Source organism: Temnothorax americanus, unplaced genomic scaffold (assembly GCF_048541705.1).
Source record: "Temnothorax americanus isolate GAGA-0224 unplaced genomic scaffold, ASM4854170v1 Scaffold10, whole genome shotgun sequence".
In the NCBI taxonomy this organism is placed as follows: Eukaryota; Metazoa; Arthropoda; class Insecta; order Hymenoptera; family Formicidae; genus Temnothorax; species Temnothorax americanus.
In genome coordinates this window covers 2675413-2688973 of record NW_027509231.1, presented here as the reverse complement: position 1 = coordinate 2688973, position 13561 = coordinate 2675413, and the positions used below count along the sequence as shown (strand labels likewise).

The 13561-nt window shown below is 48.4% G+C and overlaps 1 protein-coding gene across 2 annotated transcripts in view; it reads left to right on the top strand.

The window, feature by feature from the left end:
* Positions 1 to 13561, top strand: part of Fas1 (fasciclin 1 Fas1 domain-containing) — a 234673-nt gene that overhangs the window by 213260 nt on the left and 7852 nt on the right. For both annotated transcript variants that reach the window (XM_077409539.1, XM_077409534.1), the window contains 5 exons: positions 461 to 493; positions 8097 to 8311; positions 10205 to 10367; positions 10639 to 10780; positions 11125 to 11166. In XM_077409539.1, coding sequence (XP_077265665.1) covers positions 461 to 493; positions 8097 to 8311; positions 10205 to 10367; positions 10639 to 10780; positions 11125 to 11166 — 595 coding nt within the window. The remainder of the gene's footprint in view (positions 1 to 460; positions 494 to 8096; positions 8312 to 10204; positions 10368 to 10638; positions 10781 to 11124; positions 11167 to 13561) is intronic.

The window sequence follows — 13561 nt, the reverse complement described above, 5'->3', positions numbered from 1 at the left end:
GCTTATGTCTTATAACATTGTATCTGAAATATTAACTTTGCTTATCTTCAGTCATACTTTTGAGAGCCCTAAATACATATTTAGTTATCTAAAGGTCCAGTTTCACAAGTGTCGGTTAGCTTTTAATCTTAGATTAACTCACTCTTCGTCTCCTTCTAACGTCCCCCTTAGAAAGAGACGAAGAGTGAGTTAATCTAAGATTAAAAGTTAACCGACACTTGTGAAACTGGGCCTAAGTACATGGTCGTGATAAAATGTAAGACTCATCTCATATCGCAGTCTTGCTTGCAAATTTGTTTCAACGTAGATAACAGACATCGCTTTATTTTAAGCGAGAGGCTTCTTCGCGTATTCTCATAGCCAGGGGCTCGACATCGATATATAATCACACACACGTATATATGGAGGTATATATTATCACATTGATTAACCCAGCCTTTTTCTTTTTGTTTTTCCAAAGAAATCATTCGGCGGGAAGCCGTCGCACGTCGGGGTAATTACAGATTCATACAGCTTTCAGTGTTCTCTCCTGGTTTTTTTCCTGTTTTTATTTTTTTTCTACGTGAACTGTTCGCAAACTCTCTATCTGCATCCATTCGCACTGTCCGCTTTCATATGCGTTTCTCGATGTTGAACGTATTACGAGCGCGAAACGAATGCGGGCTAACATTTCCAACACTAACACGCCGGCGCCAGGGCATTCGGCAATCGATAGCGTCAATAAATCTCACCCCGCCAATAGCTTTAGTAATCGATCGCCAAAGAGATTTCTATTCTTGCCGCCGATACACGGTGTACGAGGTGGCCGGGAAGTCACATTGAAATTTAGCGAGCGAGAATTAACTGACGCGTCACCGCTTGAGACGAGGACCTATATTTTTTTCTCCCCTTCAATTCCCTCAAATCCTCTATCACTCGGTATATCACGGTGAAACGGGCTACTGGAACGTCGCGGATTACCTTTCGACGAGAGAGGGGCTGACTTTCCGTCACCCCGTATACCGGGAAACGCACGACTCGAATGAAATTGCGGAGAGGTTCGACAGTCCGCGAAATGGATTTCTGCCGTTTCGTCGATAATAGGATGTAACGATAATTGCGTATTTTTGCGAGAGTAGCCGAGTTTTAACCCACCCCCCTCCCCCTCCCTTCTCGGGCGACAGCGGGGGACGAACGAAAGCGAACTCACCTGGTCGGGCGCGATAAGGAAACTCGGCTTCCTCGGATTAAGTGGATTGGAAGATAAAAAAGTTCCGCGCGGGGGGGGGGGGGAAGGGGGTGGAGACGCCTGACGTCATAACAATAACGCGCCGGGGCTGTTCCGCTCTTAAACTTTGCTCAAAGTCGACCGGCACGCCGCCGCGGTTCGTTTTCGCACTTTTCGAGGCTCATTATCATCCAATCAGCATGGCGAAACTTTTCGTCGGAATAACAAAAAGCTCTCGGCAATTTTCCGCCGCGGCTTCTGCATTTCCACCGCGCGTCCATATCTTTTCACCCCTCCGGCATTTTTCCCTTCGCATTTGGGCTACGTTTATTTTTACGGAGTTCGAGAACGTCTTCGCCGACGACGAAATTTGCGAATTGCGATCGCCGCGAATCCCCCTTCATTCCGGGCGTTTATATATATTTGAGACGATCACGGCTCAACCGGACGATCGAACGTTTTTTTTTTTTTTCTATTGATCTCGTAATTGCTTCGACATCTCGGATCTTTCGACCAGCTTGTCATCGTTTTTATTCGCATCGACGTCCTATAGATAAAATGGCACGTGTAACGTCGTTACTCGCATTATCAATCATATATACGCGTCGCAGAGCGTTTTCCGCGCGCGCCGAATGGGTCTCGTTAGCGCACGCGAGAACTCAATTACACTGGAGAGAACCGGCAAATACCGGTAATCGCGATGCGCCGGCAAATTCAACAAAGAGACGTGTAATCGCTCATGCTGCGTAGGTTTTTGCCCGACACGCACGGTTTATTATATTAATCTTATCGTCATATTAGAGCGAACATCGATTGCCGGCGTTCGCGCGAAATATTTGACGTAAAGAGACGCGCGTGACACCTCGAACTGCTTCCTGCGACGCATGCGAATCGCACGAGAGAGAGAGAGAGAGAGAGAGAGAGAGAGAGAGAGAGAGAGAGAGAACTGAAGGACAGTCGGATAATTCTCGCGCAAAACCGATAAATTTCTTCCTGAAAACGCCCTCGTATGGTTCCGGACGAGTTTATTGGCTTTGCAACATTGTTCGCAGATTTGCCCGTTATCTGTACGCACTGTCGAATTTATAGGGTGCCGTTCGGTGCGACGCGTCTCCCAAATCCGCGGTGAAAAATCATACCCGGCTGATTGCGCCTCGCGGGTTCGCGGAAAAAAGGAGCGCGAAATCAAAGCGCGGGGGAGAATCGCGCACGAATCGCATCACGCGAATGTTCGGTCGGAAAATACGCCAACGTGGTATCGCGATGGAAAACTCTCTCGCCCAGTATCGCTTTACAGTTTTCAAACAAACGAATATGGGGTCGGAATCGAATAAAATAATCCACGCCGCTAATATTCATACGCGATACTATACAAAAGAGGAAGGTCAATTTTGACTAAAGCGGCTTCCAATGTCCGATCAAAATTTTTTCCTTTTCAAAAATTGTCGGCGAGTTAATCAACGAATATCTGTATCGCTGAAATTAATCCGGGCGCCTGATTGTTTTTGCATCAATGGTCATGTGTATGTTATAGATTAATTCAACATTTCCTGAGAAAAAAGTAAGGAGAAACCAAATAAATATTAAAAAATGAAAGAAGCACATATTTTAAAATTGTTGTGACACGAGCTTCAGTTTTTCGATAATAAGGTATAAAAATCAGGCGTCATTCCTGGGGCCTTTTAATTAATTAAGTCGCAGCTTCGTCAATAAAGAATTCCATTCAAGACGTTATATGTAACAAATTTTCTTCTGCAGAGAACGTTACCGTTATTTCTCAAAGATTCTCCGAATTCTCGCTGTGCTTTTACCGTTGTCATAAATAGGGAATTGGGTCATAAACCAGAATAACCGAGTATTACATTTTTATTTCACGAAGCTCGTGCTCTGCAAGCGTCTGGAAACAGGATAGCGTCTAATATCCTGCGGGAAAACTCGTGGAAGCTGCGAAAGAAATGTAAAGCAGCGTTGCGCCCTGCGCTTCCTTTCCGGCGGCGTCTTCGCTTTCCCGTCGCCGCGTCGCGGTACATGTCTCCGAGTCTCCGCGAGTTATCTATGGTATCCGTGGCCTGAGCTCGAACGTTTTCGATAATAATATGTATTATTTTCGAAACTCCTGCGCCGCGCTCCGTCACAGTTTAAGTTTCCGGAACTTCCGCGTCCAGATGGTCGCGGGGAAATCGATTTCGGTGCACGAAGTTCTCGGCGACGCGGCCGAGAGGATATTCCTTTTCGGAAGCGTTTCCCGGCCGGTCGCGCTCGGCGAAGGCAATCTAATTCGTTTCTCTCCGTTGCCGAGCTTCAAATAACAATGAATAATTAATGAGTCGCGTTCGCGCGAAGCACGAATCGGCGAAACAAAGTTCGCAAAGGCGTTCGCGCGGACCCGGGTTTCGCGGGGAAAACGTCCGTGACAGAAACTCTCCGAATATTTGACGATCTTTCGGAGAGGCGGTAGACAGAATAAAATAAAACACGGTCTCTCGCGTTAAAATCGACGAGGGAAAAACGTTGCGGAACGTTTCCTTGCCAAATATAGCGCGATACCCCATCATTGGATCGATCGCGGCCTCGTGTTCGCGGATATCGAGATCCCTCTCCGTTGGAGAGTGCGTCGATGAATGGCCGCGCGGAACGAGCATTTTCAGCGCGGTAACGCGCCCGCATTAATTTTCCAGTTGGATCGAATTCGTGGGAAAGCACCGGTGACTTACGAGCTCGACGATGGTCGAATTCGAGAAAGAGAGAGGAAAAGTGAGTGAGTGGGTGAGTGAGAGAGAGAGAGAGAGAGGGTGTCGGTACGCGGTAAAATTAATAATTACAACGGCGGCTACAAATCTAGCGCGTTCCAACTCACTCGATATCTCGATCGCACCGCGCCGCGCTGCGCCGTACCGTCCGCAATGTCGACTCCCCGAGCCATGAATGCAATTACGCGAAATCTCCGATACAGCTAATTACACTTCAATATCCATTGAGCCGCTTCAATCATTCAGCCAATACGGGATGCTGGCTTTAATTACTCCGTCCGCTCGTCAATAAATTAAAACGTTCAATCAGTATAAATAAAACATTCGGGTGCATAGGGGTGGCAGTGGAGAATATGTTGTAAAACGTGGCGCGATCGTTTCACGATCGTTGGTTCGTTCGTCTCAGGATGGTTGAAAAATCCATGCGTCCCGCGATCAGATTCTTAAATCTCATCATGGAATCCGTGGGAAAATGAGAAACGGCGAAGCGATGCGATTTAATACTGTTGCGGTAAAGCGACGGCGCGACAGGAGGGTCGAGGCGACGTTATTAATTAATTTGCGAATGGATTATCATAAAAGCGGCCGCGCGGGCGCGCGAGCCCAACGAACAGGTGCGCTAATGCCGATTCGCTAATTGCTGGTAGTTATACCGGGGCGCATCGATCGGCAATATCGCCCTGTTATTTATTGCGCCGCACGCACTGCACGGACGTGCGTACCAATATTGACTCGGTCGGGCCTCGTGCACTACGCAACGGTGTATATATTAATCATGGTAAACAAAGGGCAAATCGCTCTTAATCGGAAACGACGCGGCGGGTACCTGTGCGGCGTGACATTTTCGCATGGCCGCCGCCGCGTGACCGCCCGGCGTTAATTAGGACGTTGCAAAATCTTCCCTTCGCCAGCGAACTCGACCCCGGGATTCATCCAAACTCCCCTCTCCGACGTGATAACAATTAAAAGCCACAAAAATCTACGTTGCATTCAAGTTTCTGTGCGCCCAAGAAACGAAGGCCTATAGTTCTTTTCACTCCCGACAAGACCAATTTGCATTAAGCCGCGCCAGTCGGGGCCGAAAGGGAAAATAATTAATAACTCCCGTCCGAGAGTACGATAAGCCAGCAACCTCCACGGAAAAATATGCTTCGCATCAACGCACGCACGCACGCACGCACGCACGCACGCACGCACGCACGCACGCACGCACGATGCCTTTCGCGCGCCGCGCCAGACACACGCATATTTCTCTCGAAATGCTGTCTTTCTTTTTTTCCCTCCTTTTTCTCTCTTTTTTTTTATCCGGTCCGATTTGCATTAAGCACCGCACGCACCCGCGCACTAATTTATCGTCGAGATAGGTTTTACAACGCTTTCATATATTGCCTCGTGCCACCGCGCGCGCGCAAGAGCCTCGGAAGAGTCACTCGTACGCTGATGAAATGATAAAGCACTCCCGGCAGAGAAGGCGCCGCGAAACGTGTCGGGCCGGGCCGCGACGTAAAATTCAATTTTATTCGCGATATCGTCGCGAAAGTATACGTACTCCTCTCCGTGCCTTTCCGCCCTCGCGTCCCATCCGTTTCGCGTTCATATTTTAGGCATGTGTTATTTAAAGTTCATCGGATCAGAACATTTTCTCTCTCGCTTTTTCTCTCTCCCGCGGTAAAGCGAGATCTGTAATTTCATCTGGATTATCGGTTTAAATAAGCGGTTTAAACCGTTTTAGAATCGTTACTTAAAATATTATTGTAGGGGAGTCTTGATCTCTTTAGATTTTTCAGATTTTCTCGGATATTCCCGGGAATTATAAATATCTGCTTTTTCTTGAATTCCTGAAATAGTCGAGTAACTTAATTACGCGAGTAGTACGGCTAAATCAGATCTCCTGATAAGTCTGACTTGCGAATGTGATTCCCCGATATTGATAAAATATAGATACATATAAATTTCGCGTGGATTTCAGAATTAGTTCAGAAAAAGGTATATAAAATCAATTTCAATCTCCCTCATCGCGCTCGCTTTTCTTTTTTTTCCGCTTTAATTTATTTCGTTACGACCTACACATTCGTAATTAATTTATTCGACGCCGTTTCCGCGCGCAAATAAAAGCCCGTAGTTTTACGCGCGGTTAATTGATAAAAGCGAGCGTCGAAAGGTCGAACGACCGCGGATAAGAAATTAATTGCTTAGGCGTATTCAGAAGTGGCTGGGCGCTTATCAAGAACGATCGCATGAGTGCTTAAAAGTTCCCTTTCTCACACTTCGATAAGATTAAAAGGCGTCTCACCTTAAAGCGGAAAGCAGCTTAAAATCGCTTAAATCGATCATGGTACACGGCAAAACATTTTATTTATTCATGGGATATTTGTGTCAAAACGGCGAGGCAAATTTATAAATGAAATTTTAATGCATGTTACATTTGTGCTGCCGCGGAATCATAAAAAGCCAACAGAATTTTGAATTGAAAATAACATGATATCAATTTATTGCCTTGGTAATATTTTCGTCGAAATCTATCGTTGCAAGCATTCATCAGAAATTCTCCAACGAAATTCGCTTCCAATCTAAATGCAGTAATGCTAATTTGTAAATCGCAAAACTCGCAGGATTTGAAGACGTTCCCTCCAAGACCCCTTGTTTCCAGACAGTACTCCGATTCCCCAGGCTCGCTTTGTTATTTTTTAAAAATGTGCTAGCGATTGCGTATTTTTGAAACATCCCGTACACAGTTTCTCGGCTTCTCAACGATGGATCTCAGGCGCGGATGAACGTCAGGAAAGTAACCGGAAGTGGCTCTGAGTGCGCGCCGGGAAATTCATGAGAGCTGGATCAGCCGGAAAAGGGATCGTTGCCTCTTGGCGCTCTCTCCATACCGAGCTTTTCCATTCCGACATCAACGATTGAGGAGAGCGAATGAGACGAGAGAGAAAGAGACGAGGCAAAGGCCGTGACGGGGACGGGCGGGGGTGGGGGTTGGGGGGGACAAGGCAGGTCGAAAGAGAGGGTGTCGATTTGCAACCCGGACGATATTTGCAAGTTAAAGACTCGCACTGCCGGCTGAAGCACGACGTACGCCGCATCGTCCGGATAATCCGGCGGATCGAAAGGATACGTTTCGCCTCGCCATTACGCCATTCCGGGATCCTGTCGCGCGGCTGTCTTTTAAGATCAAATTTCGCGTTCGCCCGAGATAGCGTCTCGCGCGCACCCGCCCCGCGATCGCGCGATTTTCATCCGGAGATTGTCACGCTGATGGCTCCCCTTTGACGTCGTAATTGCGATATAATAAACACGTTTACTCTCACAAAGCGCGCGGGTCGTATCATTTTTCATTCTCGTGAGCCTGAAAGGCGGAACCCCGGTTCGACGGGCCGCGGTCTTCGTCTTCCAACGATTACGGCAAATCATTCCGTCGAACGAAGATATAATCAAAAATAATGCGGCAATAAACGCGAAACCGTATACAACCGTTTAAGGCTCAGGCTCGCTGATCTTTTCAGAATTTCCTCCCGCCGATATTTATTAGCGTGTCCCCGTTGTGTTCGTGATCGCGTGCACGTAACTTCGTATGAAAACCATACCTCTAACTGCTTGGGCGTCTCGAATTTCCCGTCTTCGTGCCACATCCATGTACGGAGAAACGGAAACGCGCGCATAACTTTTAATTCCCGTCTCCTCTCCGACTATGAATCTAACTGTGTGCGCTGTGTAATGGCTCCTGTTTGTGCACGAAATCGACTTGTGTGCCAATTCTACGAAGGCGTTGTAGTCTCTCTCGAACAATTTCTACGCTCGAATCTCACGTGAGCTGCGGCTCACCTCTCACTAATTGTATAAATTGTCTCTTTTTTAATTTTATCAAGATTACGAATTAAAATCTGTCTAATCCACTTGACGCGGATTATTCATTAAGACAGCCCGATTCGAGCGGCGAGAATCGCGCGCCTTCGAAGAATCGACCCGTTCGCTGTGCAGCATCTTTTTTGTGTGCATCTTCTTTGTGCGCGAAGAACCACGTCTCTTTTTTACCTGTTCTCTCTTCCTCTTGCTCTTCGGCGCAGTTTCGATGTCTGATGTAATCCTTGAAGCGTCGCGAACGTTTTCTTGACGGAGTTCCGCTCGGATTCTTGCAGGTGCCGACCGCCGCCGATAAGAAGAAGCTCTACTTCAACGTGGTGCAGGGACCGAGGGAGAATCAGACCGTCACCGTGGAGGGCGGCGGCGTGAACGCCACCATCATCACCCCCAACATCGCCGCCACCAACGGGATTATCCATATAATCGACAGGGTTCTCGGGGTGCCCTACACCACCGTCCTCGACAAACTCAGGACCGATCCGATGCTCAAGTGAGTCCCCGTACCTTCTTCTTCATCATCTTTATTCATCTTTATGCAAAAGCGACGCGGATCATCGACTCTCTTGGTTTTATGAGAGATCTCGAGCGTCGCGCGCTAGTTTTGCATTAAAAAAAAAACACGGAAAACACGCACGGGAGCGTAAAAAAAAACATCCATTACGGGATAGAGCCAACTTGTAATTCCGTATATAATTTCACGTTTTCCTTGTATTTAAATCTTTAATTTTACGTACGTCCCAGAGTAATGTGAACAGGAATTATGTAAATCGTTGCGCCACGCGCGCCGAGGCGCCCGCGGAATTTCCACTCCATTTCGTATTCCCTCCTTCCGTAGACACGAAATACAGGGTACACTCTGATTTTCTATTCGCGCGACGAAATGATATACCGGGGACGATTTATTTCTCGCGAGAAATGTATCTCTATCTCGGTATAATTGCGGGGGGAGACAGGGGCTCTTGTCCTTAGATACACGTGGGCGCGGTCACGCGAACACGTGCGAGCCTCCACCCACGTGTAGATACGATCTTCGAAGACGCACCATCACCACCACGCCTTATCCATTCCCGAAAGAGAATCTTATCCGCGCGCGTGACCCCGACGCGAACCTTTCTTCCGCACGACTCGCCCACCCCCTCCCCCTCCGCTCGTCGCCCTCTTCTCCCCCTCTCGCTCTCGCGTTCGAATTTAATTAAAATAACGCAACAAATCCCCATTCCAATTACCGCGGACCCCGTCGACCCCGCTCGGGCTGCCGCGTCGACGTAAAAAACTATAACCGTGGAGTGTGTCTTACGCTCGGAATTGCATAGTTCCGCAGGGTACCACGTCGTACCTATTAAATTCGTAGCCGGCCGCGTTCCCCGCGCGCGCGCGCACCGATATTGCCTCCTTGTCTAATTTAACGGTCGGCACTCGAAGCGCAAAAAGCAAATAAACTCACTCGGCGAGATTACCCGGCTGGAACATATATACCGGGTTCGTCGTATTCTCGACTGTCCCGTTTAACTCCGATCGTCGTCCTAGAATCTATAGGAGAACCCCGAGATTTGCGAACTTCCGGAAACGATTAGTCCGAGGAATCAAGGTATCAGAATCGTATGGCGCATCGATATCGAAAGTAGATCCTAAAATCTGCTAAGAAATCCAAAAAATTGCGCGTTTTAAAGCGTTTGTAAATCAATGATCTCAAAAATTCATCACGGATCATAGCCGATGATTAATAGATCTGATGCAATGATTTCTGGAATCTGAAGATCCGCGCGTTTAGATTCTAAGGTCTATACGAGGGTCCGAAATGTAACAACGGACCGAGGTTTTTCCGGTGGAAAATTGTTTATGTACGCTGATCCACATAACCGACCAACAATCGTGCCTCGTCATATCGTCGGCAGCTTTCCGCGCGAAGAAAGCTGTGGATTATCTCCTGATTTAAAATTATAATTGATAACCCGGTGGACGGGGTGCGCGGAGAGTTCTCTCCAGGTAGACAGAGACTCGACGAGAGATACGACGAGCGGGGTCGGCGGCTTTATAAAAAGCGGAGAGATCAACCCCCATAGTAGAGAGCGGATTAAATCCCGTAAGAGGTAGCGCGAAAGGTGCTAGAGCCCCGGGGGAACCGGGGATAGAGTAAACATCGCGTTGTTACCACGGTCTATACTCTCACAATCCTCTGCCGCTGAAAAATTTCCGCGCGCGGTGCTTAACTCGCGCACCTACGATTCAATTAAAACGATTTAAGCAACGCGGATGGGGCATTATGAGGCGTTATTTATAATCTCCGTCTTTAAAACTTCACCCTGCAAAACTGTTTTCGGCGTTTTATCAGCGTTTTTATCGAAATTGATCGGCGATACATCTCTCTCTATATCTTTTTCAGCTCGACCTACTTGCTGGGCCAGCGACGCGGATTCAACGATCAGCTGAACGACACGACGAAACGGTTCACGTACTTCGCCCCGCTCGACTACGCCTGGAAAGAGGCGTCGACTAACTATCCGTCGACCACCAAGAAGCTCTTCATGCCCAAGTACAGTTATCACGTGAGTGAACTTCTCAAATGCGTATCTTCAACTTTTATATCCGAGATTATTTTCATTCAAAACCGCGCGCGACCTTTAATCTTCTTGTCTTGTTGGATCTTTAAATTTTAAAATGGTCGTACCTTTTCACTTTCGAATTCTCGAGATAATTTGAAATTTATATTTCTATTATTTTCTGATGAGATACGCGAAAACGCGCGAGGAAGTTGGCTGTGTACGAGAAGACCTCGATGCGCGTCCAACTGTAAAAGTGTACATAATTCGTTTGCAGACGAAGCAGATATTGGAGCGGCACCTCGTAATAGCGGACCAGGCGTTCACGATGGCGAAGCTGAGAGAGATGAGCAACGACACCCTCTTTCTCCCAGCGGCCAGGGACATTCTGAAGCTACGCGTTAAGGAGTACGGCGAAAGTGAGTACACGAGTTTCAAAGCGGCATGTTTACCGCGCAGATATCTTAACGTCACCTGAGGGTGTCTTGCGAAAGTTTCATTCTGAGTGTAATCTATACGCGCGAATTCGGGGTACACGTTAGAGAAGCATATAGGGACAACTTTCCCCGTCGACACGTTCCCTCGCTCAAACATTAGCAAAAGCGATAGCTCCGGCTATCCCGTCTCCGTGTCTTGCGACGCGCTCGCGACTCGTTCTCGCGAGCGGGACGCGGAACCGTGCCGCGCGGCGCGGCGGAGGCGCCGTGTGCCACCGCGCCTGTCATCGACACTCTCAAACCTGGTGCTGTCTGATTACATGTAGCTGAGAAGCACGACGAAAACGCAATCCGTCCAGAAGTATCCGGTGAGTGAGCTAAGTGTTGTTTAAACGTCGCCGACGAGCGGCAACACGAGCGCTTTCATTTTGTACCAGCAGCACAGTTACTAATTGCGAAATTACGGACAGAGTGCACCCTTCTTACGCACCGCGTTTACGCACTCGCGCGTACATATCGTGCCACGATGTCTGTGCGCGCGAGAGGACGAAACTCGTGCGTAACTCCCGCTCCAGCGAAGTTCGTTTCCTAATTGTTCGAATCTGTGCATGGGCCACTGCGATGCGCGAATTGCGTAAATTTACATACGCGCTCTCCGGGGATTCGTGACGATCTCGGAATCCTCGTATCCTCGATTTTCAAGCTCGATAATTTCATGTAGAATCGAGAGTTTCGATCAAATGTTATACCGAGGAGGGAGAACATCCGCGCGAAAGAGTATGAGAGAGAGGACTCGGCATCCCGAGAGCCGATGGATTCCGAAAATCTCAAGCTGAATCCTGGTATCTTTAGATCCTTGGGTGCAACGCGATTCTGATTTGTTTTTCTGTACAATCGTACGCCGAGCTTATGCGCTTATACGCTGATGCTTATACGCTTACGCATACGAAGGATCTAGCGTGGGGGAAAAAGGCGAATGTCCCTTCGCGAACGAAACGAACTTCGCTCGGCGCGAGAGACCTGGCGTAGATCTCGTTCGCACGAGAGATTAGCCACGAGCCGTCGATGCTTCGTTTAATTATTTTGTATTATTTGGGATATTGTATCGCAGTTGAATTGTACATTGCATTCTGTATATCTGTACGTCACGGACGATTCTCAAACTGTGTATAATCCCGTGCGACTCTTTTGTGTTTTGGGGATTTCTCCCACTCGTTACCTCCGCAACGCTTTGAAAGCCTCTGTCTCGCAGCACCACGATCGAACTCGCTGTTAAATAATACAAGAGACATCGTCGCGCGCACAATGGGCCGGCCCCGGAAAACCAAGATCGTCCGAGACCCAATTTTCACGATCAATTAGAACCGGGACTCTCGATCCTGCGGGACGCGTTCGCGCCGCAATTTTCGTTATAGTCGCAGGTGGGATCCCAAGGGAGCTTAGCGCGGGTTCAAAAGTCACTGAATCGAGATAAAAAGAAGACGACGAGGTAGAAAGGCAGAGAGACAGAGAGAGAGAGAGAGAGAGAGAGAGAACGAGAGCGTGAGAAAGAGGAAGGGCAGGGGGAGAGAAAGCGACAATAACGCGGAGAGAGCGAAACGCGCACGGGTACGCGAGAAACAAAAGCGTATTAATTGCGGCGAGGGCAACAATACTCATTGTGAACGGCGGAATTAATTACGACGAGCAGAACGCTCATTGTTGCGCGTAAATTAATTGCGACAACAGCGGCAATAGGATATCATTACCTTTGTCGTGGCGAAAACGAGGAGCTGCCGCCCCTTCCCCCCCTCCTACCCCGGTTTCGCGATTACTATTTATCGTTTACGCCACGCGAGACAACCCTCGTGCGCGTGAACGTGCTCGCGCGACACGTGGAATAAGAACGAGAAACTTCGAGGAACGTGCGGATGCGGAGTCTCACGGAGGAGAGACATCCGGTAGCGAGAATATAATAAGTTATACGCGATCCGCGAGACACGTCAGCTGTTCGATAAAAGAGAAAATGATATCGCGATCACTTAGACTGCACGAAGATATCAAACCCTTAATGTCCGACCGCGTTACGTTAAGCCGTCGACAGCTAGCCGGCCCGCCATCGTGTTAACATTAAAGCGATAGTAATTTGTTATTGCGGGGGTCGATACTAATTACTTTCCTGGCGGTTCGTAGTTTGTACGTGCGTGTTGTTTCAACAAATTCGCCTACGGGAGAAACAAATTGACATCCGCAAATATTGATGAAGTCCACCGGGTAACTGAAACGATTTTAACCACGTGAAAGTATTTGTAATAATATTTCGCTTGATTTAAATTGAGAATTCTATATATTCAGGTTAACGACTAACGATATCGACTGGACCTCGGTCTCGGGCGCTATTCTGATACGTATTTTTCGCGCAAGTGCGACGCAAATAAACCACTCGAAAGGACTTCGTTTCCGTATACGGGCTGCCGCGAGATGCAATGGAGCTCTCTTCCGTCGCGCCGCGCAAAGTCCAGGAAATTCTCGAGCGGATGCAGCGCAAATCCCCCCCCCCCGTAAATAGTGTCCCTTTTACGTCCCAGCGTCCGGACGCCGAAGTATGATGAATATCTGGTCACCGTGTGGCACCGGGATTTTCCGCGTTATCGAAAACGAGACCTCGCCGGTGACTCATCCGCCGTTTCGTGAAAAATATGTCGCCCCTCGAACGCCTCTCGAACGCTGCGGAAGCCGGAAACGAACGCGCGCGCCATTATGTGCCGGAACCGCAGCAGGGCG